The 19280-nt window shown below is 50.8% G+C and overlaps 6 protein-coding genes across 6 annotated transcripts; 4 read left to right on the forward strand and 2 right to left on the reverse strand.

Annotated features, from left to right (window-relative positions):
* Positions 1–859: 859 nt before the first annotated feature.
* On the forward strand, positions 860–2392 carry H257_10469 (hypothetical protein; the record flags this gene model as incomplete). Its single annotated transcript, XM_009837031.1, has 1 exon — positions 860–2392. The coding sequence occupies exon 1, from the start codon at positions 872–874 to the stop codon at positions 2390–2392; it is 1521 nt and encodes a 506-aa protein (XP_009835333.1). The 5' UTR covers positions 860–871.
* A 511-nt stretch (positions 2393–2903) lies between these two features.
* On the reverse strand, positions 2904–4020 carry H257_10470 (hypothetical protein). The gene is made up of 2 exons (XM_009837032.1): positions 3471–4020; positions 2904–3404 (listed from the first exon to the last, which is right to left on the reverse strand). The coding sequence occupies exons 1-2, from the start codon at positions 3991–3993 to the stop codon at positions 3010–3012; spliced, it is 918 nt and encodes a 305-aa protein (XP_009835334.1). The 5' UTR covers positions 3994–4020; the 3' UTR covers positions 2904–3009.
* A 1129-nt stretch (positions 4021–5149) lies between these two features.
* Positions 5150–5949, forward strand: H257_10471 (hypothetical protein). The gene is made up of 3 exons (XM_009837033.1): positions 5150–5343; positions 5393–5554; positions 5618–5949. Exons 1-3 carry the CDS (start codon positions 5220–5222, stop codon positions 5689–5691), a joined length of 360 nt encoding a protein of 119 aa, XP_009835335.1. The 5' UTR covers positions 5150–5219; the 3' UTR covers positions 5692–5949.
* A 738-nt stretch (positions 5950–6687) lies between these two features.
* On the reverse strand, positions 6688–13636 carry H257_10472 (hypothetical protein). The gene is made up of 5 exons (XM_009837034.1): positions 12878–13636; positions 10544–12418; positions 7929–9963; positions 7702–7778; positions 6688–7192 (listed from the first exon to the last, which is right to left on the reverse strand). The coding sequence occupies exons 1-5, from the start codon at positions 13588–13590 to the stop codon at positions 6757–6759; spliced, it is 5136 nt and encodes a 1711-aa protein (XP_009835336.1). The 5' UTR covers positions 13591–13636; the 3' UTR covers positions 6688–6756.
* A 480-nt stretch (positions 13637–14116) lies between these two features.
* On the forward strand, positions 14117–16429 carry H257_10473 (hypothetical protein). The gene is made up of 10 exons (XM_009837035.1): positions 14117–14217; positions 14274–14379; positions 14444–14582; positions 14638–14746; positions 14807–14884; positions 14967–14988; positions 15067–15103; positions 15184–15403; positions 15449–15559; positions 15918–16429. The coding sequence occupies exons 1-10, from the start codon at positions 14164–14166 to the stop codon at positions 16332–16334; spliced, it is 1293 nt and encodes a 430-aa protein (XP_009835337.1). The 5' UTR covers positions 14117–14163; the 3' UTR covers positions 16335–16429.
* A 381-nt stretch (positions 16430–16810) lies between these two features.
* On the forward strand, positions 16811–18941 carry H257_10474 (hypothetical protein; the record flags this gene model as incomplete). The annotated part of the gene is made up of 4 exons (XM_009837036.1): positions 16811–18273; positions 18350–18466; positions 18528–18621; positions 18651–18941. The coding sequence occupies 4 exons, from the start codon at positions 16811–16813 to the stop codon at positions 18939–18941; spliced, it is 1965 nt and encodes a 654-aa protein (XP_009835338.1).
* Positions 18942–19280: the final 339 nt, after the last annotated feature.

Genomic DNA, 19280 nt, shown 5'->3' on the forward strand with positions numbered 1-19280 from the left:
TGCGTCACCGCCTGCGCAACCACGTGGTCACATCAGCAGGGAGGTGTACGGCACCAACACGGGCTGGATGGTGGAATGAGGGATGTCCAATTTCATTGGGTAGGCAAGTGGTGAAATGAGACCTGTTAGAATTGAATGAGTCCTGAATACCACATCACATGATCTTGCTATCATACACAGCCTACAATTATCTCAAGGCTCCTTGCATCAACTGCCATCACAGGAGTAGAATATATCGCAACAGGGCGTGATGAATCTAGGCAGCGATTTTCGTGATTTCATGGCATCTGATTGGACAAAATTGGACAATTTTGAATTCGCAAGGTGACCTGCCTTGCGAATTCCAAAAAGAGACAGACACATGAAAAATAAAAATCATCAATACAAACTTGAAGATATATTTAATTGAAACTATACGATTTCAGAATTATTTATGGAATTCGCAAGGTGGTTCACGTTGCGCTGCATACAAAATTGCCTACTAGTATTTACCTTGCATTTTCTGGTTAATGTACGTTAAATAATAAAACCTCCACTCTTCGATTTGGCCGGGTGGAAGTTTTTTTAGATGACGTGCATCATATGCATAAAAATAGGTGAAGATCTGAGAACAATCCTCTAATAATCCATACCAGTACATACTGTACTGTACTGTATTATCAGAAGCACCCTCCCACCTGTAAACGACGGAGGTTCGTGCTGACGAGGTGAGTAACCCATATCATCTAGGTCCAATCAGTCGCGCGTGCTCTTGTCACAGAAAATTGTCCCCCCTCACGCGGCATATGTCGCATAATAAGTGTCAACCATTAAAATTTACACACGTCGCACATTACCTGCTTCTTCATTATTCAATTCGCTCAGTAGGTCTATGAAAGTGTTCGGTTTGCTTGCCTTGCTGGCCGCATTGTCGTTGGTGGCATCCGCACCGCCCCCCATTTTTCTCCGCCAAGACGATCACGTGGTCATTGTGGGCGGGGGGCCTGCGGGCGTCCACTACGCGTCACTTTTGGTCAAGAAAGGGCTCAAAAACGTCGTCCTTCTCGAAGCACTGGACCAAGTCGGGGGCAAGTCGCGCACCGAAATCGATCGCGACGGCATCCCCCACGAGTTGGGGACGTGCTTCCTCAACGGCGTCTACGGTCCCATCTTCGACTTGCTCAACGAGTACGACCCCACAAACGAAAAGTTTGTGTGGGCTTTGAACGCACCGGGATATGTCAAATTGTTGGGTGAAAGCATTGGGGCGACTGACGCCGACCCAGTGTCCAACTTGGACTACCCACACTACTACATTCGATCGATCGCGATGAACGCCCCGCCCGAGCTGCAGCGAAATGCCAGCGTCACCCAACTGCAAGACCTTGTTCGATTCCAAATTGGTCGGTACATTGGACTTCATTATGCCATCTTTGGCAAGTACTCGTACGGAGTTCCCCCTCCCCCCAAAGACTGGAGCCTCATCGACATGACGGCCTTGGAGTACCTCAAGAAAAACAACCTCACGGCGCTCGAAGCCGCGCTTCGGTTTTCACAGCAACAACAAGGCTACGGCGTGCTCGAGACAATCCCTGCGTTCTACATGCTGTGGTGGATGCACCCGGACCAATTTATCAAGAAAACCAACGTGTTTTCGCTGCGAAAGGGCTTTCAGAGACTGTGGACCGCGGTACACGCGGCGCACAAGAACCAGTACAAAACCATATTCCAAGCCAATGTCACCAGCGTATCCAGAGGCAACGAATGGAACAAGCCGCGCGTAACGTACCAAACTAAATGGGGGGACCTCAATACCATCGAGGCTGACCATGTGGTCATGGCTGTGGACTTGAGTTTGTACGCTGGTCTGGTGGAGGATCTGTCTGCCGAGGAGAAGCAGCTCTTCCAAGGGGGCGACTACACCGCGTCCGCGTTCTTGACGACCTTGTACGAGTCGGATGCGTCGCCTATCGAGACAGCCAGCGTCGGCTGGTTCGGTCGCATGCAAGAAAATGGACGGGTGTCGGCCGTGCGCAATTCCAAGCTCTCGTATTTGTTCACTAACTCGACGGACTGGGGCGACCTGGCCAAAGGACGTCAGACCAACCTGGCATATCAATACTACAGCCACCCATTGGACAAGGTAAACTCGACCGCGTCCAAGGCGCAGCTGGACGCCGACCTCAAGTTGGCTGGCATCAAGAACGTGGAAGTGACGACGCAGCTACACACCAACTACTTTCCGCGGTTCACCCCCGCGGGGCTCAAGAAGGGGTTGCTGTGGAAGATCTGGGACATCCAAGGCCAACGCAAGACGACGTGGATCGGCAGCAGCGTCAGCTTTGAGAGCGTGCTGGACGTGGTCGTGTACAACAACAACTTGATTCAGTATGTGAACGTGACTACTAACTAAGCTTAACGTGAATACATAAAGATGACTTGATTGTATTCACTGTCAATGTGCACCGCACCCCTTATTACAATAATGCAAAGGGGTTTCCAATACAGTACAGTATACAGGTAACGTTACTACAGTAGTAGTCTCCGAGTAATTACTACTGGTACTGTAGTCCTCAACGTTAGCTCTGGCATCCACCTAACGTTACCATGACATGTTGACGTTCGAAAGAAAGGTCATCATGCCGTGCATGATTACCCCCTGAGAGCATCTCCAACGGCGTTTTTATTTCTATTTCAATTCGAAGTTACGGATATAGAATAGAAACTCTTGCTCTATCCGGAGTTTTTGTTGCTACTACGTAGTATTTCACGAGAAAATAGAAATTCTGCGGGACGAAATTTCTAAAAAGTCCGGATAGTGCCAAATAGCAACCGTAAAAACGAAATTTGGCTTTAACCTATGCTGTAGCAATACAATACTAGTAGGTATATTCTAACTTAGAGCATCTCTACAACGGTAAATTCAGCAACAGACAAAGGTTCGGACTGGATGAAGGCTACATGTAGTTATGTACTGGAATATTCGTCGACTTATCATATTTCTCACATGCGTGTTGCATTATGTGACTGTTACTCGTAATGAGGGCGTTGCCGGAGGTGTGCGGGGGTGGCCCGTTGCTGGTCGTACTGAATCCTGGCACTTTGCGCCGCCAACTTGCCCACGACGTACACGCCACTGGCGGCCATGGCGTAAATGCCAACCAAGTAGGACGCGACGACGGCGACGGCCCCGAGGAGCGCGAGGCCGACAAACGCGGCGGCGCTGAGCGGGTCGGGGTTGTACGTGAACACCATCGAGACAAGAGACACCGTGAAGTAGAAGAGGCTGCCGATGAGGCCGAAGGTAAAGTTGATCAGCGCCACGAACGCCCAGTGGAAGATGAGGCTGATGATGTTTTCTTCTCGGGACTGGAGCACGGAAAACACCATTTGCCAAAACGTCTGCCGCGACGCAAATACCTTGCCTGGGATCAGGTGTGTCAGAGACGGGATCATACCGGTGGACTCGAAATCAGAGAGAGAGCGGTTACCAGATTCGAACGCGGCCCAGAATCGCGTGCGCGCTTCGTTCAACCCATAATCCGACCAGAGACCGACGTACGCTTTGGCTTCGCGCATCTTGGCTTCTCGAACATCCTCGAGATGATTGAGTTTCGCCCGCGCGTGGGTCGCCGCGGCTTGGCGCTCGTCCACCACGGCCTTGTGTTCCGGACGGAACCGCCAAAACCATACCTGGGCGTCGGCGACCGCTTCTTCTGCGTCCACGTACGCCGCATACGTCTCCTGGTAGTTCTCAATGTGCGCTGCATCCACCACCTTGGCTTCGTACACTTGCTTCATCTCGTCCGTGACGTGAATTGGCGCAGGTGCCCACAGCATCGCAAACACCCCAATGAGCCAAAACAACGTGAGCATGCGTACGCGGGGAGAAGCTGCTGCTTGCTTCACGAGCGACAGCACGATCGCGCCTTCGGAGGTGGACGCCGGCGCGTTCGACGGAGCGCGGGATACGAATACTTCATCGATCGGCACCGATCGTCGCGGATTCTGCATCGTATTGCGCTTGGAAATGGGACGAATGTTGATGAGTGTGGCTAGATCCGTATAAACCTGTAGCATTTAATATTCAAACTATCGGATAATTCTATAAAGATCGCAACAATGCCAATATTGGTTTCTCGTAACGATAAGTCAAATTGAAGCCCATCCTGAGAAGAAACCCTTAGCACATCAGAACATGGACAAAGGATGCCAACGCACGGATTATTATAACGTAGATTTCCAATTTAAGAGACATGGGACAATTAAAGGGACATCGGATTCAGCCAATCACCCACCTTGAAATTTGTGTAGAAATACCTCTTTAAATAAATGTTCTTCATGATCCCATGTGTTTTATATAAATCAATTAACCAATTGGCTCTATAAATACATAACCTGTTGAGGTTGCATATGTACCTGACAGAATATTATACCCTAATCACGAAAAATATATGCATGGATCAATACTACGATCAAGCTTAAAATATGTCTCTTAAATTGTCCCCTACTTTTAAGGTGTTTCTGCTTAGAAAATGGGACATTAGGACATGATAGATACTATGAAAATAGATGTTTCAGTGCTTGTTGGAAATACCTTTAATTATCAGTTTTCAGAAGTCGAAACCCATTCCTCAGTGCTGAGGTGCTTCCATTTCCCGGCAGCGAATGGCTCAGATAGTACCATCAAGTTGTAGAACACTGTATGTGCGAATGCCTAACGTAGATTTCCAATTTAAGAGACATATTTTGGAGCCATTTAACATTATTGAACCATCACATTATCAATGACGATACTTTCAATATTCTATCGATACATGACAAAACGCTATGGTGTCGACGGACTTTGGTCTTGTTGCGTCTTTAGCGTGTTGTTGCACCAACTCATGGCATTTAATTTGGCCTCCGCTATATCCCCAGTTGACCGAATCCGGGGCCTTCACTGGGGCATATTTCATGCAATGTAGTGACGTTGATCACTTCTTTCCCATCGAGGAAAGTTTAGTACGACTCGTAGATACCAGGAGGCGCGTGGTGATTCGTTGGTACTAGTACATTAGTATGCAGTGACGTTTCGACTTTGTTGATGTGGCCGAGACATACCGTACAGTCCGTGTACAATTTGACGACAAGGACTGTGAAACCGCTGAGGCGTTTCATGCCAAAAGTAGCTTGTTGCTTTCACTTGGGAAGCTGCTGCCGCCGCTGACTTGGGCACAAATCCCCACACCAATCGGTCCATGGAGCCCGTTACCCTCAAGTTTCTCTTTGCAAACAAGGAGGGGGTGAAGATTACATTGGCTTCGACGCGCGACAAGCATGTATCGGATGTGAAGCAGCAGCTCTTGGCAGTGTGGCCTGCAGGTAGTTTAATGCGTGCCGTGTCGACGGTTGGTTGTCATGGTGTGTCTAGATTTGGCCAAACCAGAGTCGCTCACCAGCATTCGGCTCATTTGCATGGGGCTGGGGGTGCTCCAAGATACCAAGACCCTCGTGGAGTGCAAAGTGCCCATCTTCCCAGGCCACCCCACCCCCGTCAACGTCTCCATCTTACCCCCCAAATCTGAAACTCAAGGTACATGTGTATCAAGTTGTCGACAATGCTCCTGTGAAATGGCTGGCTAACACTCACTTGTAGCACTCATTGCGTCACACGACAACGCTTCCCGTATCGTACCTGCCAACCTCAGTTGCTGGTGCACAATATCATAAAATCCACGACCCCACTCCTGCCATCGAATGCAATCTTCTACAATTACCATCGGAATGCCCACTAAATCGAGCATGTGAAGCCAATGACGAACACCGTGGTTAGGTCGACTAGGAATTTTGTATCAGCATATGTGCGGCGTAGTATATTGCAGAAGGCAGTGTTAATTCCTACTGACTCAACCATGACCGCGAACATCGGAACGTACCGGTGGATGGCGGCGCCAGAGGTGCTCATGGACAATTACTACTCGGAACTGGTGGATTTGTTCAGTCTTTTAGGCGTGATTCTACGGAAATGGTGCCGTACTCGGACTTGCGCAACGGCGCCGGTAGAGATCATGATTGATTCGCTTCCATTTCTAGGTCAATTCTCATCCATTTTTCGTTTGGGTCCAAAGTAATTAAAACGTAGAAATTCTACGACTACATAGTATTCGTCGAATTCAAAGTCGCTCATATATCGCCAACGTTGTACAGTATTATGCAGTAGTCAATTCTGACATGTATCCCTCAACTAGTGCACCAATGCTACATATGTGAATTCTTCTTGACACTGGAAGCTTGAAGTCACCTAATTTTGCATAAGCTTATTAAACTATAGATGATGTACATACTGCACAGTGCCATTCCAGGTCACTCGTCAGCTCATCTACCATAGTAGAGTATGCATGGTAATACAGTACAGTATTGTACATGTGATGCATTGTACAAGTGGAGACACGATCACCTCCGTTATGACCCGCCAATCTCTTCAACCTGGCAACTTTTGAAGTGGATGAGGTGCCACTGACCGATGATGTACCCACGCATGAGACGTTTGAATAGTGTGAATTGCGAGAAGGATTGTGTCGACAGGTAGTAAACTGAAAAGGAATCTATCGACACTCCAAGGTATATATTACAGTACTATGAATAGTGTACGGCTAATATAGATCATACGCTTATAAGTACAGTGTCTGTCGCAGCAGCAAAAGCCAGCGACTACTCCGTTAAACTCTCAAATCGTTGCTTTGGTCGTGTTATTAACAAGTACATTAGACTTTTCTTGCGTCGTCGTCGTCCCCACTAGCAAAACGGCTGCTGGCAAATCGGGCACTTGTTTTTGCTCGACTGGTTGAACCACTTGTACAAGCACGAGTTGTGATACTTGTTGGAGCATGTGCGACACTGTAGGTTGGGCAGGCCCATGGTCTTTGGGTTCAGGATCGAAAAGCAGATCGGGCACGGCTCAACCCCGTCAAACTCCTTGTCCACGTTGGACTTCCACAGCATCACAGCGTCCAGAAGTGAACCATCCTGCGACGTTGTAACTTTGAGAATCTGGAGCACCCACCGGCGCCACCGTTCTTCGGAGATTCCGATGCGCTTGGTGCATTCCACCTCGACGCTGCGCAGCGGGTACGACGACGGCACCCGGATCACCATTTCCAACGTGCATTCATCCTTGAGGTATGTCGTCGTGATTTCCCGCGATACTTTGCTACCTCGCACGGTCATCTCCCTACAACAATGGTGGTTCAAAGAAGCATGAATACAATATATATATATATAGGTTCCCCCCTTTATGTTGATAGCAATGTATATATATACTATGAATTTGCTACAAAGTTGCTCATTCGCAGCACTATTCGTAAAACCAATCATCCCACATGATCTCGCCGCGGAATATTTCATTGGCGTTAACAATTACGCAGAAAGCACAAAGTAACATGAGAAAATCAGGTAGCCAATCAGCGAAAAGGGAATTTCAGAGTAACCAATCAATGGGACCAGCGAGTCGTGATTGATTTTTGAACGGGGTCCGAACCAAAACAATGATATATATATATATATATATATTCGGTAATACACGTCCATATATATATATATATATATATATATGTATATATATATATATATGGACGTGTATCACCGAATAAACACAAATATCAATAGCCCATGAACTCCTGTGATCAAACATAATGTATTGAGCAAAAGTGACCCATGGTTATGCAAGATCATAAGACGTACTCTGCATCCCATAATTCCTTGTCCACAGCCGCGTGGATTGCTTGGATTTCATCGAGCAACATCAGGGGCGACACCGTCTACAAAAAACACGACAAGGTATAGAACCCATAGTTTTTGTTCGTTTAGCCATCGAACGGCCTCTCTCTCTCTCTATATATATATATATATATATATAATAAGCTCCAAACAAAACCAAGCAACCATAGGATCATACGACATCCTCATACCTCTTCGCAAAATTTAGACACCCACGTGCGCGCACTTCGAGAGCAGTCGTCGTTCCACCACAGCCGCACCATCGTGGGAAGTTTGACCACTGTCTTGTAAAACACGGCGCCTGCCAGCGTCTCCACAAATTCGTTCGTAAACGTGTGGTCGCCAAGGGTCGCCAGCGTCGGGAACGCCGCGTCCACCGCTTCCACCGACGTGAGCTGGACCTTGGACGACTGAATGAATGGTCCACAGAGACTGAGCACGGGATTCAGCAGGTTGTGTCTGGCCACGTACGCACCCAGTGCCGACGTCACGAGCGGACTCGAGCTGTCGGGGAACATGCGAAGGAAGAGGTCCCACACCAAGAGGCGGCCGAGCGCAGGCGGCGCCTTAACGGCCGAATGCAAAGTCGCGAGGGCGAGGGCTAGCCCGGGGGAGATGAGCAGATCAGCTAGCATCGCGTCGGTGGCGGCTTCGTCGTCGCCGTCCACATCCACCAACTCTGAGGGCAAGGTCACGGCGAGGTTGGTGAGACGAAGGAGTTGGTACAACGCGGCTTGGAGCGTCGGGTGGGTAATCGTCTCGCTGAGGGCATGCCAGAGCAGATCGCGGCCTTTCGCAACCGTCAAGATCACACGGGCGACTTGGTCGGGGTCCAGCTCGACAAACTCCAGCACGTCATGGAGGCCCATGAGACTGGTGGTCAGCGCTTGCTCCACGGAGTACGTGTGCTCGACCAGCGACCACATGGAGGCAGCCGCCGTTGCTTCTGTACAAGTGGCCGCCAAAGCAAACGCAACGTGCAACTGAGGCTTCAAGTGCAAACTGTCGACAATCGTGCGAAGGCAGACCAGCGTCAGCGCGTCGCGATGGGGCCGCGCGAGCTCGATGCTTGAATGGTCTTGGCCATGACGAGCCAACGCTTGCACCAGTTGCACGAGCAACTGCCGACTCGTGAGCAGCTGCGGATGGACGTCGCGCAACGCATCGATCGACTCGATAGCCGTCGCGTGTACTTTGACAGCAACTAGCTCCGACACGTCTTGCTTGGCGGCGAACGCGTGCACGATAAGCAGCTTTGCCACAGCAATCAACTCTGTCGACACGTTCATTGATTTTTGGTGCAAACTGGCCAGAATAAAGCGACCGAGGGCCAACCATTCAGCCACCAACACGACCGACGACGGTGCTTTCAACCGAGTGCCAACCAACCCGACCAAATCGGCCTGCAAAGTGGACAACTCGGGCGAGTCGCGCTGCAAAGTCGTCGTTAGAAGCGGCAGCAGGAGCGTGATCTGGTCCAACGCATCGAGTTCCGTGGTTGGATTGTTCGTCCACAAAGTCACCGACGAGTGCAGCAAACTCGTCAGTGTCGTCCACGTGTTCTTGTCCTCTGCATCATCTTCAGACAGATTGTGGTCCAGTGCACATTGCACCAGCCGAGGCAACGCTACATGCAGAAACGCACGTGGAATGCACTCGATGAGCCGCGGTGTCGACGCTACAATCAAGTCACTAGACAAGTAATCGAGTCCGATTTCAAACAGCCAGCGTTGGAATTGGTGCGGAACACCAGATAAGCACCCGTCAGATACAGACGTGTCGACATGTGACAACAGAATCGATTGCAACCAGTGGACGTGGTGGGGCGACGCTGCTGCTGCTGCCACGTGGACAAGCGTTTCGACTAACAATGGACGGTCGCCCAGCGCTTCCAGCAACTCGGTGAGCACCAAGTACGGCTCGATCCACGTGCCAACATGTTGGCTAAGCACGGTCGGGTCAATGTCCACAGTGTACCAAGTCAACGCGAACGCAACGTCCACAAACATCCAATGGGACACTTGGTCAGGTGACCGGGTGTGGAGGTATCCGGTCGGGTCGTGCAGCAGGTGGCCGTGGTTCCAGTGACACAGTTCACCCACGATTTCCAGCACCCGATATGTTGGCTTAAACGTTGTGATGTTTGTCAACGGGAGATTATCCCAGTACGGTTTCGATTCGTCCAACACGAGCAATTCTGCGCACAGCACGGCCCACTGCCCGGCACTAGAGATATATATAAGAGATATTACATGTCAATATATATTGTGGATTCGGTACAGATTACTGTAGAGACCCTCATCGAATCGATCTCGCCGGTGAATAATCGACGCGATGGGCGAATTCAATTTTTGATTCGCTCTTACAGAAATGACTTTAAGTATATTCAACCAATCAGAAAACTCCACGCGTGATATTCCATATTGAGTAGACACACCACGTGACTTTTGGAAGTATTGTCAAGTCGATTCGAAATTGGAGTGTTTGGGTTCTCAATCGAATGAGCAGAATCACCAAATCAACAGACAATCGATCGACCAATCAAAACACAAAACACGAATCAAGTGGCCAATCAAATTTACTCATGGACCATTTCAACATCGATTTAGTGTTTGACTTCAATTAGTGTGACACTGGACGATTTTTTCATACAACAGTCAGTACAAACAATCGATCATCGACAGATTTGGCAAATCAGCACAAAAGTCCAACTTTTGGGTAAAAGGACAATATATAGACCATAACACTGAGTACTCCTTTTTGATTCTACTAGTGGAGCACAAAGTTCTACAGAAACGACGTGTACCTGCAGCCAGTTGTCGGGTGTGTGGTGGACACACTGTCTGGCTCGTACAATCGAACGAGGTGGTCAAACCAAGTGTCCAGGAGCATCGATTGATATGTCGGCGACCACGCAGTTTGAAACGACGGCCGAATCGTCGACTTCCACAGCGCCATCGCCACCGAGTGAAACGCAATGTTGGCCACGACAGCATCAACCAAACCCAGCACGTCCAGCCAGATGTCGTTGCTGTCCATTGCCACGAGCAACGGCAGCAACGATTCCAGCAACGTCCATACCTTGGGCGTCGCCCGGTGTTGGTGGCACCACGTGAGCACTTGGCGCACTGTCGCAGGGGATACGACGGGTTGCAAATTCCCCCAACAGGCCGTGAAAAAGGCCAAGTCACCATCCGTCCACGACGATGTCGCAGACGACTCCAACAGCATCGCTATCACACGCGTATCAAACCATTGGCTTTTCCAAATGGTCGCGTACACGATCAACGTTTCGTCGTCATCGATGGTGGCGTTGCTGGCAAACGACGCCTGCCATGACGCCAGCAACGAAGAAGTAGAAGGCAGAGGCAACGCCAGGTTTTTCCATAACCCCACAACGTCCGGTTGGCCGTCCCACTGGACTAGCAACTGGGGCCACAACACCCCCGGCGCCACTGGGGCAAAGTGCCTCCAGACACTAAAGTACGCTGTTTTGTCCAATATAGACGCATACGAAGGCGCGATATATTGGTGAAACGTCGCCAGACCCGCCATCACATTGGGGAACAGCGTCGAAATCCCCACGAGGTCGAGCAGTTGCCCAAGCCAGTGCAATGGCGTGGCAGCGTACACGGCACCTTGGGGAACCAACGCCCGGATTATGTCGAGGAGCGGTGCACCCAACACTTCGTCTTGAGTCCACAAAGAGGAAGGGCTGTTTGACAAGGCAGAGGACGACGCAACCTTGATGTGTACGCGCAATGTATCAAGCATCCTCGTATGCGCTGTCTCGTGATCGAGGGCTCGGGTGAGGGCAGCATGGAGGGCGCGATGGCACAGCGCAATGGCCAGCGTCGCCACGTCGTCGTCTTCTTGTCGGGCTGCGTACGCGGCCAAGCGCGGCACCAACGCCGCCATCAAGTCGACAAACACTCGGAACGAGCGATCGGGCATCGCCGCCGTCAGAAAAGCTTTCGTCCACGCACTGGTGACCACCGGTTCAAACGATGTCACATACGAGCGTTCTTGGTCGGACAAGGGAGCAAACATGGCGGCTGGAAAGATTGTCCACATGGCCGACAAACACTCGGCAAACGCTGTCACAACGTGCGTTTGGCCTTGGGCCACGTGCGGACTCTCGAGGGATTTGCACAGCGCAGCCAACAAATCCACGTAAAACCCCGTCGTCGCTGGTTGAGTTTTGGGCAACAACGACACGAACGGCAGCAAATTCGACAGCGATGACGTGGCACCGTAGTTGGCATGCTTGGTAGCTGCAATCACCTTGGGCAGCACGACGGGCAGAATCGACGTCCACGACAACGCCTCGTCCAACTTAGCAGCCGACGACAGGTACGTCAGCACCAACGTCCAGGTGGCGGGCACGTTGGCGGCAAATTTCTCTCCTACCACCCCCAGCACGACTTTGGGGTCGATGGCCGACCGGAGAAGTTCTGGGCACGATGTCGCAGCTGCCGTGAGCACGACGTACGTGGCGTGGCGGATGCTAGCCCTAGAAAACGTCGCGCTCTTGGACGTGAGGGTCGTAAACTTGGCCAGACTAGAGAGGAATTGCTGAAAGGTATGGGGGTCGACGTGGGTGGGAAAGATCGAAGAGGATGATGGCTGCAGGAGCAAGGCACGGGCACCCAGCAACGTCGATGTCACACATCGCTCGTAGCTACAAGAGCAGACAAATATATATGTCAAGGTGCCAACTGCTGGAGAAAAGGATATGTCGATTCGATGCACACAATACAATCGACAGACTCGTGGAACTATCGAACCCTTTTAATCGTTTTTGCATTGCTATTTCACAAATACTAGATACCCAATTCAGTACTAAACATGTCTCGACCGGGGATGGATTGGGTGTAGCAGCAAACAAAATGACCATATTTTCTGTAGCATCCACTGGAACCAGGTTCACAGAGTACACGGGTACGCAAAATATAGTACAAGGAGTAACTCAAAGCCAGACATCAAGTCGTGGAATGAAGGAATAGACGGCTACCAAGGAGTGGGCACAGGACAACCAACATATAGGTATTGGAATAATACATAGTAGATAGGTACGTCGTAACAACGCAAACATGTGGTTGTCGGAGGTACGGAATGGGTACAGGATCACACTACGTACCACTCGTCGGCTTCGTCCGGCGTACACAACCCTCGGTCGACCAGCGACTCGACGGTCAATGCCAAGTACGTTTGCACGTTGGTCAGCAACAGATCGGCATGGGCAGCCAGCAACGCCGTCTGGGCCTCGACCGTGGGAAGCAACGCGAGGAACGCCCGCTTGGCGCACTTAGCCGTCTCTGTGTGGACGTCGTGCATGGCTAAGAGGTACCACGGTGGCAGCAGCAGCTGCATGTGGTTGTGGAACACGGTGCCCTTCGGGAGCCGATCGATGAGCGCGCCGAGGACATCGGTGGCGAGCTGGCGGACGCGACGGTCGTTGTCAAGCATGAGCTTGGCGCCGTAGAGGTAGCAGAACTGCCCGACCGCGAGTCGCAGGTCGGCGGGCTTGCGCGATGGAATGAGAGTGTCCTTGAGTGTCGTCAACGCCTTGGTTTTGGTCTGCGCGTCGCGTTTCCCGAGCATTTTGAGCGCGAGAGAGAGCTCCGTGTCGGGACCGTCGTAAAACGAAAACGACGACGTGTTCGATGGCGTCGCGGCAGAGGCTGGGGCGGAGGCGGAAGGCGGCGGGGCAGCCGTGGCAAAAGCCGAGAACCCAATGAAACCCGTGGAGGCGCTGTTGCTGCTGAGGAGGCTTTGCACCGCTCGCGCACTAGAGGACGCATTGGCTTGCGCAAGCTTGTCCTTCTGATTGATAGCCTTCTTGCCTCCCATGTCGTCGTGCTTGGGTCGTTGAGTTGGCGGCGACTCGAGAGTTTACACGACCATCACTCTTGATCCTTCCCTGAACGTGCGGTTGGACGTGGGATATTGCCTAGTCCCAGGACTCCTATTTTAGGATTTTAGGCATGAGGACATCAATTCGGCGATTACTCTTAGCGCAGATGTGCACAAACAGATCTGAGGCGGTGGACAGTTGGGCGATCTTACTGCTCTGTTTAACAGTAAACTTGTGCGCAAAGCTTAAGCTAGATCAGCGACCAAAAAACTACGGCAGGTATAGACTAGTAAACCAGATTCTAGTACTGTATTAATCCGAACCTGGAATGCCTTTTTCAAAAATCCTAATTGATACATTCTACCCTCATATTCCTAGAATTAGGGAATAATCCCAAAACTATCTACAATTGATTTGATTCGCTAGAATCCAGCGAATCGATGACGATATACAAACTCTTCTCAGAGGCCATTGGCTAGCAAACATGCACAGATTCCAGCCAATCAAACCTCGTTTTCCAATCGATTTGCAAGTTTTTCCGCGCGACTTTACTTGCCGACGACGACGAAATGGACTCCAAGATGTACGAGAATGCCGTGTGTCTGGCACCGATGGTGCGCGGGGTATGTGCATGTTCCTGGAGGAAGTCCTCCTGATGCGACGTTGCATGATGGGTTAGGGAACCCTTCCGTTGCGCTTGTTGTCCTTGCGATACGGTGCCGACCTCGTGTATGGCGAAGAAATCATCGACAGGAAAATCGCAGCAACCACCCGCGTCGTCAACGGCATGTCCATATATCCATCACGTCTTGTTATCATAAACATATCCCTGTGATGCCATGTGTCTAGATGTACTGAATACCGTGGACTACGTGACCCGCAACGGCGACAGCGTGGTGTTCCGCACCTGTGCCGAAGAGTCGGCCAAGGTCGTGTTCCAGATTGGCACTGCGTCCGCTGTCCACGCCCTCAAAGCTGCAGAGACCATGTACCACCACTTCCATCCTTCCCTCCATTATTGTTGTCATAATGCATCCTTCCAGCGCCCGGGACGTTGCGTCCGTGGACATCAACATGGGCTGCCCCAAGCATTTCTCCGTCCAAGGCGGCATGGGCATTGCACTGATGGGAAAACCTGAAGTGGCGTCCGACGTACGATACATACATTCTTGCATAGTATGGCGTAACAGTGTCGCATGCAAATCCGACTAGATCCTCAAAACACTCAAGCGCAACCTCAACATCCCCGTGTCGTGCAAAATCCGCATTAAAGCCACTCCACAAGAAACGGTACGATGATATCATCCAATAAATTTATAGTTTTCATGGAAATATTATATATTTCTTGACCAAAACATATATATATCTTTAGATCGACTTTGCCAAAGCCATGGGTACGTTATGTTGTTGACTGTCTAGATAAATATATATATATATCGGCGCCCTAATTCGATTTGGATGTCCTTGTGTAGAATTGTCTGGCGCCGCGGCCATTGGGGTTCATGCCAGGTGAGTTGGCCATAGATACATAGCCATCTACCATATCTACAACTCCATTGATTATTCGATGCACTTTTTATCACTTGTAGACAAGCACATGAACTACCCTCGGATGACGCGCACTGGGACGCCCTTCCGCTGATTCCGTCGGCGCTGTCGATTCCAGTGTTGGCAAATGGAGACATTTGGAACCAAGACGATATTGCTCGCGTCCGGCAAGCAACGGGGTGCCAGTCGGTCCTCGTTGCTCGCGGCGCACTGAGCAACGCGTCTTGTTTTCGCGCGGCAGGCATTGTGCCGTATCAACAAGTACCACGGCGTTGCTCGGAACGTTGCTCATATTATCTTGGCTAGAACGTGGAAGCGTACCTCAAAGTGGCCGCGGACACGGACAACGCATACCAAAACACCAAGTACAACATTAGCCGCATGTTGCCATCCAAAGATGTGGCTTCGACCGTCGACGTACGGTAGCATATATATATATATATTGTCGGTTTACCCAACATTTGGCTGACTTTTGTGCTGATTCGCCCAATTCTATCGATAATCGATTGGTTGTCCTGACTTTTGTAAAGATTCGTCCAGTATCACACTAATTTCAATCACACACTAATTCGATGTTGCCTTGGTCGAAGAGTGGATTTGATTGGGTGGTACTTGTTTGTGTTCTTCGTTTTGATTGGTCAATCGATTGTCTGGCTGCTCATTCGATTGGCCAATTTCGTTGTTTCGAAATTGGCCAATCGACTTGACAATATATATATATATATATTATATAATACATTCGTCCGATAGTTGCTTCGAATTCTGGACTGGATAGGTTGCGACGATCGCCGAAGCCAAGTCGAACGCAGACATGTTTGCCTTGTTTGGGCTGACAGACTACTACCAGTCAGTGCAAGCGGGCTTCCAATCCAAAGCGGCGGCAGCGGCACTCCGCCTCCCAGTGTACATCCCCGATAGAGCGTACGACGACGCCCATATTAAGAACCGCGCGTTCTTCTGCGATCCGTGCGGGGTCCAACTGCTGAGCGCCCAAGACGTGGCGGGTCACGAAAAAGGCAAACGACACAAGAACAAGCTGCGCACGATGGCGAGTCAGGCGATGGCGGCGCTGTCCGGGATGGACACGACGAACTTCTCTACTGCCATTAACGACAAGCACGAGACTGACGACGACCCAGTGCCTAAGCGAGTGAAGCACACGACCGCTGGCACCAACGACGACCAAGTATGAGAAGCACAGGAGACTGCATCGAACGAATGTGTGTGCCACACTGCGAGATTGAAAATCGAACAATAATATATGCGACGACAGCATGTACCCAAAAAGTAAAAGTTTCAGTCATGGCAATAGTAGGTCCATTGATTGATTATATAGCAACTCTAGTCGTAACTACTGTAGAGCAGAGCAGTGGTCGTTGAAAGGGGCGAATTCACTCGCTCAACTCGTACTGTAGTAGTAGTGTTGCTTGTCCATGGTCATACGTGTCTAGTAGTACTAGTACAGTGTATGCTATCGTCTCCGACGATCGTTTCAAGCCCATGATGACGCCACCATGATCCATCAAACTCGAGATGATGATATATCTAAAAATACCATTATTTTTTAGTGATGCAAATTATTGTCAACCGACGACAGGCGTTTCAATGACGATAGAGGTTGTTGCTGGAAGGGTCGGTACAAATATATAAGTTACTTCATTACGTGAAATGCTGGTTCGAGCATCCGTAATTCTCTTTGTGGTGCTGCTGCTGTGTCAGCTGGATCCATGTGCTGGTGATAATACATCGAATGCCAGCAACGCCACGTACTACATTCAATACGACCACGGCATCGAGGTAGCAACGTACGACGGTGGCAGCACCAGCCATCGATTTCGACGGCGACTGGACGTCATTCAATCTGCCAATCAAACGCTCACTAACGCCAACTCAATTGTGCAGGCCGTGATTGGGATGGGCGAATCGCTCAAGAAAAACATCGACACTGTGCTTGCCGACCTCAACGCTATTCAAACGCAAGGGCTGACTTTAGATAGCGGCAACAATACGCTGCACGATGCACAAGCTGTGATTCAGAACGGACTCCTCCTGACTACCCAAGTGCAATCGCTGTTCCTCGCGTCCCAGCCTGCTACTACTGCCATCCCGATCCAAAACGACCCAACCAATGTGCTTTCCGACGTGCTAACAACGAAACGGACACTAGATAGTTTGGTGGGGGACATCACGTCCATCGGCACGTCAGGATTGACAGTCGCTGCCGCCGCCAAAGTCATTGCCAACCTTCAAGTGGCCGTACAAACGGGGCTCGTGGTCGCGAAAGACGGCATCGACATCATCAACGCAGTGCAAAACGTCATTTCCACGGGGGTGTCCATTGCAGAAGGTCAAGTCATTGCCTCGGCCATCCAATTGGTGTTGCAAAAAGGACTGGCAAACTTTGACTTGCAGCCCAAAGTGTGTCGCCGTCAAGCATCGTTTCGCGGGGCCCCGTCCCCCCTCGTGAACCAATGCTTGGCTAGCGAAGACCCACTTGGTCCGCTGTGTTTGCCCAAGTGTCGCACTGGCTACGAGCCTGCAGGATTCGACAGCTGTCGCAAAGTTGGCTGCGCAGGGGGCACATCCGATCTGGGGCCGTGGTGCTCCAAACCCCCGTCATACGAACGAAATGGGTATGCGTTGTGGGACCAAGCCAAATGCAACAAGGAAAAGGGAACTGGTATGTGTGAACAGTGCGCGCTGGTGTGGTACCCAAAGTGCAAACCGGGGTTCCATGCGTTTGGATGTTTCATCTGTACCCCCGACTGTCCCCCCGGTACCATCGATGACGTTGCATTCTGCCGGAAAGACGCCTATTTTCGGGGGGTTTCAGGCTCGCGACTGGGGTGTCCAGCGGGAAAACAGCAGTCGCTTTTACTGTGCTACCCACCATGCCCCTCCACCCACGATGGCGCCGGACCCCTCTGTTCGCCTAAATGTGGGGGCGACACTCCCACCAACTGCGGATTATTCTGCGCGTCCTCAACCGCTGCCTGTGCGGCAAGCGTCGTGCAGATTGTAGGCACGGGGATGCATATGGCATTGAGTGCTATTGCATCGGATTTCACGGGAGTGTTGTCGTCCGCAGTTGTACTGGGGACGAAAGTGATCACGATGGCGCCTTGTGCAGGGTAGGAAAATGGCTTACTAGTACCGGTAGGGTTGATAAGATTACACTAACGTTAGTGTTGTTTGACTTTGTTACAGCTTCATTGGAGAAGCGTCACGCTCGGTCCACGACCTCTCAGGGGGGATGAAGCGCAAGCTGTCGCTGGCTATTGCCTTGCTCGGCGACAGCCAGATCGTGTTTTTGCACGAACCGACGTCCGGGATGGATCTGTACAGCCGTCGAAGCAGTTGGGAGATCATCATAAATAACCGCCAGAACCGCTGAAGAGCGCCGAGTGGACCCTGGCGCCGCGAGCCAGCAAGACGCCGTCGTGATGAACCAGCTCCGTAAAATGTACAAGGACGGCAAGGTGCATCGGTCTCGTTGGGGCTACCCAAGGGCGAATGCTTTGGCTACCTCGGCATCAACAGCGCCGGCAAGACCACGACCATGAAGATGCTCACGGGGGACCTCGTCGCGTCGTCTGGGTCGGCCACGCTCGGGGGCTTTGACATTTTAGCCCAGCAACTGGACGTGCGCCGGCTGATTGGGTACTGCCTGCAGATTGACGCGCTGATCGATTTGCTCAGTGTGCGCGAACACTTGGAACTGTACGCGGCCATCAAGAGCATTTCCGCCATAAACGACACGGTGGCGACTCTGATGACTCAAATGAACTTAGACGACTAGTAGTACTGTAGTAGGAGGACCCAGTAATATTGTACGAAACTGAGATAACCAAAGTTAGTTTTGGAATGGCGACTACCGCTTTGCATATAATGCGTTGTTTGCTTCATATATTATTCCGGTGCTACTATCACTGTATACCCCTGCCACTGCTTTGCAATCTTGCAATCAGCATCCGCCATGAACATGTTGGGGTATCGCGCTTCGTTGAAATGGTCGGGTCGCGGTTCCAACTCAATGTCGAACGACTTGGCGTCTATCTCGAAGGACACACCAATGTACATTTTGGTTTATTATCAATATATACTAGAACTGCCGCTTCGGCACAAGTAAAAGCAGGTC

This window comes from Aphanomyces astaci (assembly GCF_000520075.1).
Source record: "Aphanomyces astaci strain APO3 unplaced genomic scaffold supercont1.28, whole genome shotgun sequence".
Classification (NCBI taxonomy): domain Eukaryota; phylum Oomycota; class Saprolegniomycetes; order Saprolegniales; family Verrucalvaceae; genus Aphanomyces; species Aphanomyces astaci.

Excerpts from the sequence above, each read along its gene's own strand:
- H257_10470 (XM_009837032.1), bottom strand. The coding sequence starts at position 3,993 with ATGCAGAATCCGCGACGATCGGTGCCGATCGATGAAGTATTCGTATCC. Across the intron at positions 3,405-3,470 it reads CTGGGCCGCGTTCGAATCTG|GCAAGGTATTTGCGTCGCGG; the intron begins GTAACCGCTCTC and ends ACCTGATCCCAG.
- H257_10471 (XM_009837033.1), top strand. The coding sequence starts at position 5,220 with ATGGAGCCCGTTACCCTCAAGTTTCTCTTTGCAAACAAGGAGGGGGTG. Across the intron at positions 5,344-5,392 it reads CTTGGCAGTGTGGCCTGCAG|ATTTGGCCAAACCAGAGTCG; the intron begins GTAGTTTAATGC and ends TGGTGTGTCTAG. Across the intron at positions 5,555-5,617 it reads CCCCAAATCTGAAACTCAAG|CACTCATTGCGTCACACGAC; the intron begins GTACATGTGTAT and ends ACTCACTTGTAG.
- H257_10472 (XM_009837034.1), bottom strand. The coding sequence starts at position 13,590 with ATGGGAGGCAAGAAGGCTATCAATCAGAAGGACAAGCTTGCGCAAGCC. Across the intron at positions 12,419-12,877 it reads CCGGACGAAGCCGACGAGTG|CTACGAGCGATGTGTGACAT; the intron begins GTACGTAGTGTG and ends CTGCTCTTGTAG. Across the intron at positions 7,193-7,701 it reads AAGGAATTATGGGATGCAGA|GGAGATGACCGTGCGAGGTA; the intron begins GTACGTCTTATG and ends CCATTGTTGTAG.
- H257_10473 (XM_009837035.1), top strand. The coding sequence starts at position 14,164 with ATGGACTCCAAGATGTACGAGAATGCCGTGTGTCTGGCACCGATGGTG. Across the intron at positions 14,218-14,273 it reads TGGCACCGATGGTGCGCGGG|GGAACCCTTCCGTTGCGCTT; the intron begins GTATGTGCATGT and ends ATGATGGGTTAG. Across the intron at positions 15,404-15,448 it reads GCATTGTGCCGTATCAACAA|AACGTGGAAGCGTACCTCAA; the intron begins GTACCACGGCGT and ends TATCTTGGCTAG.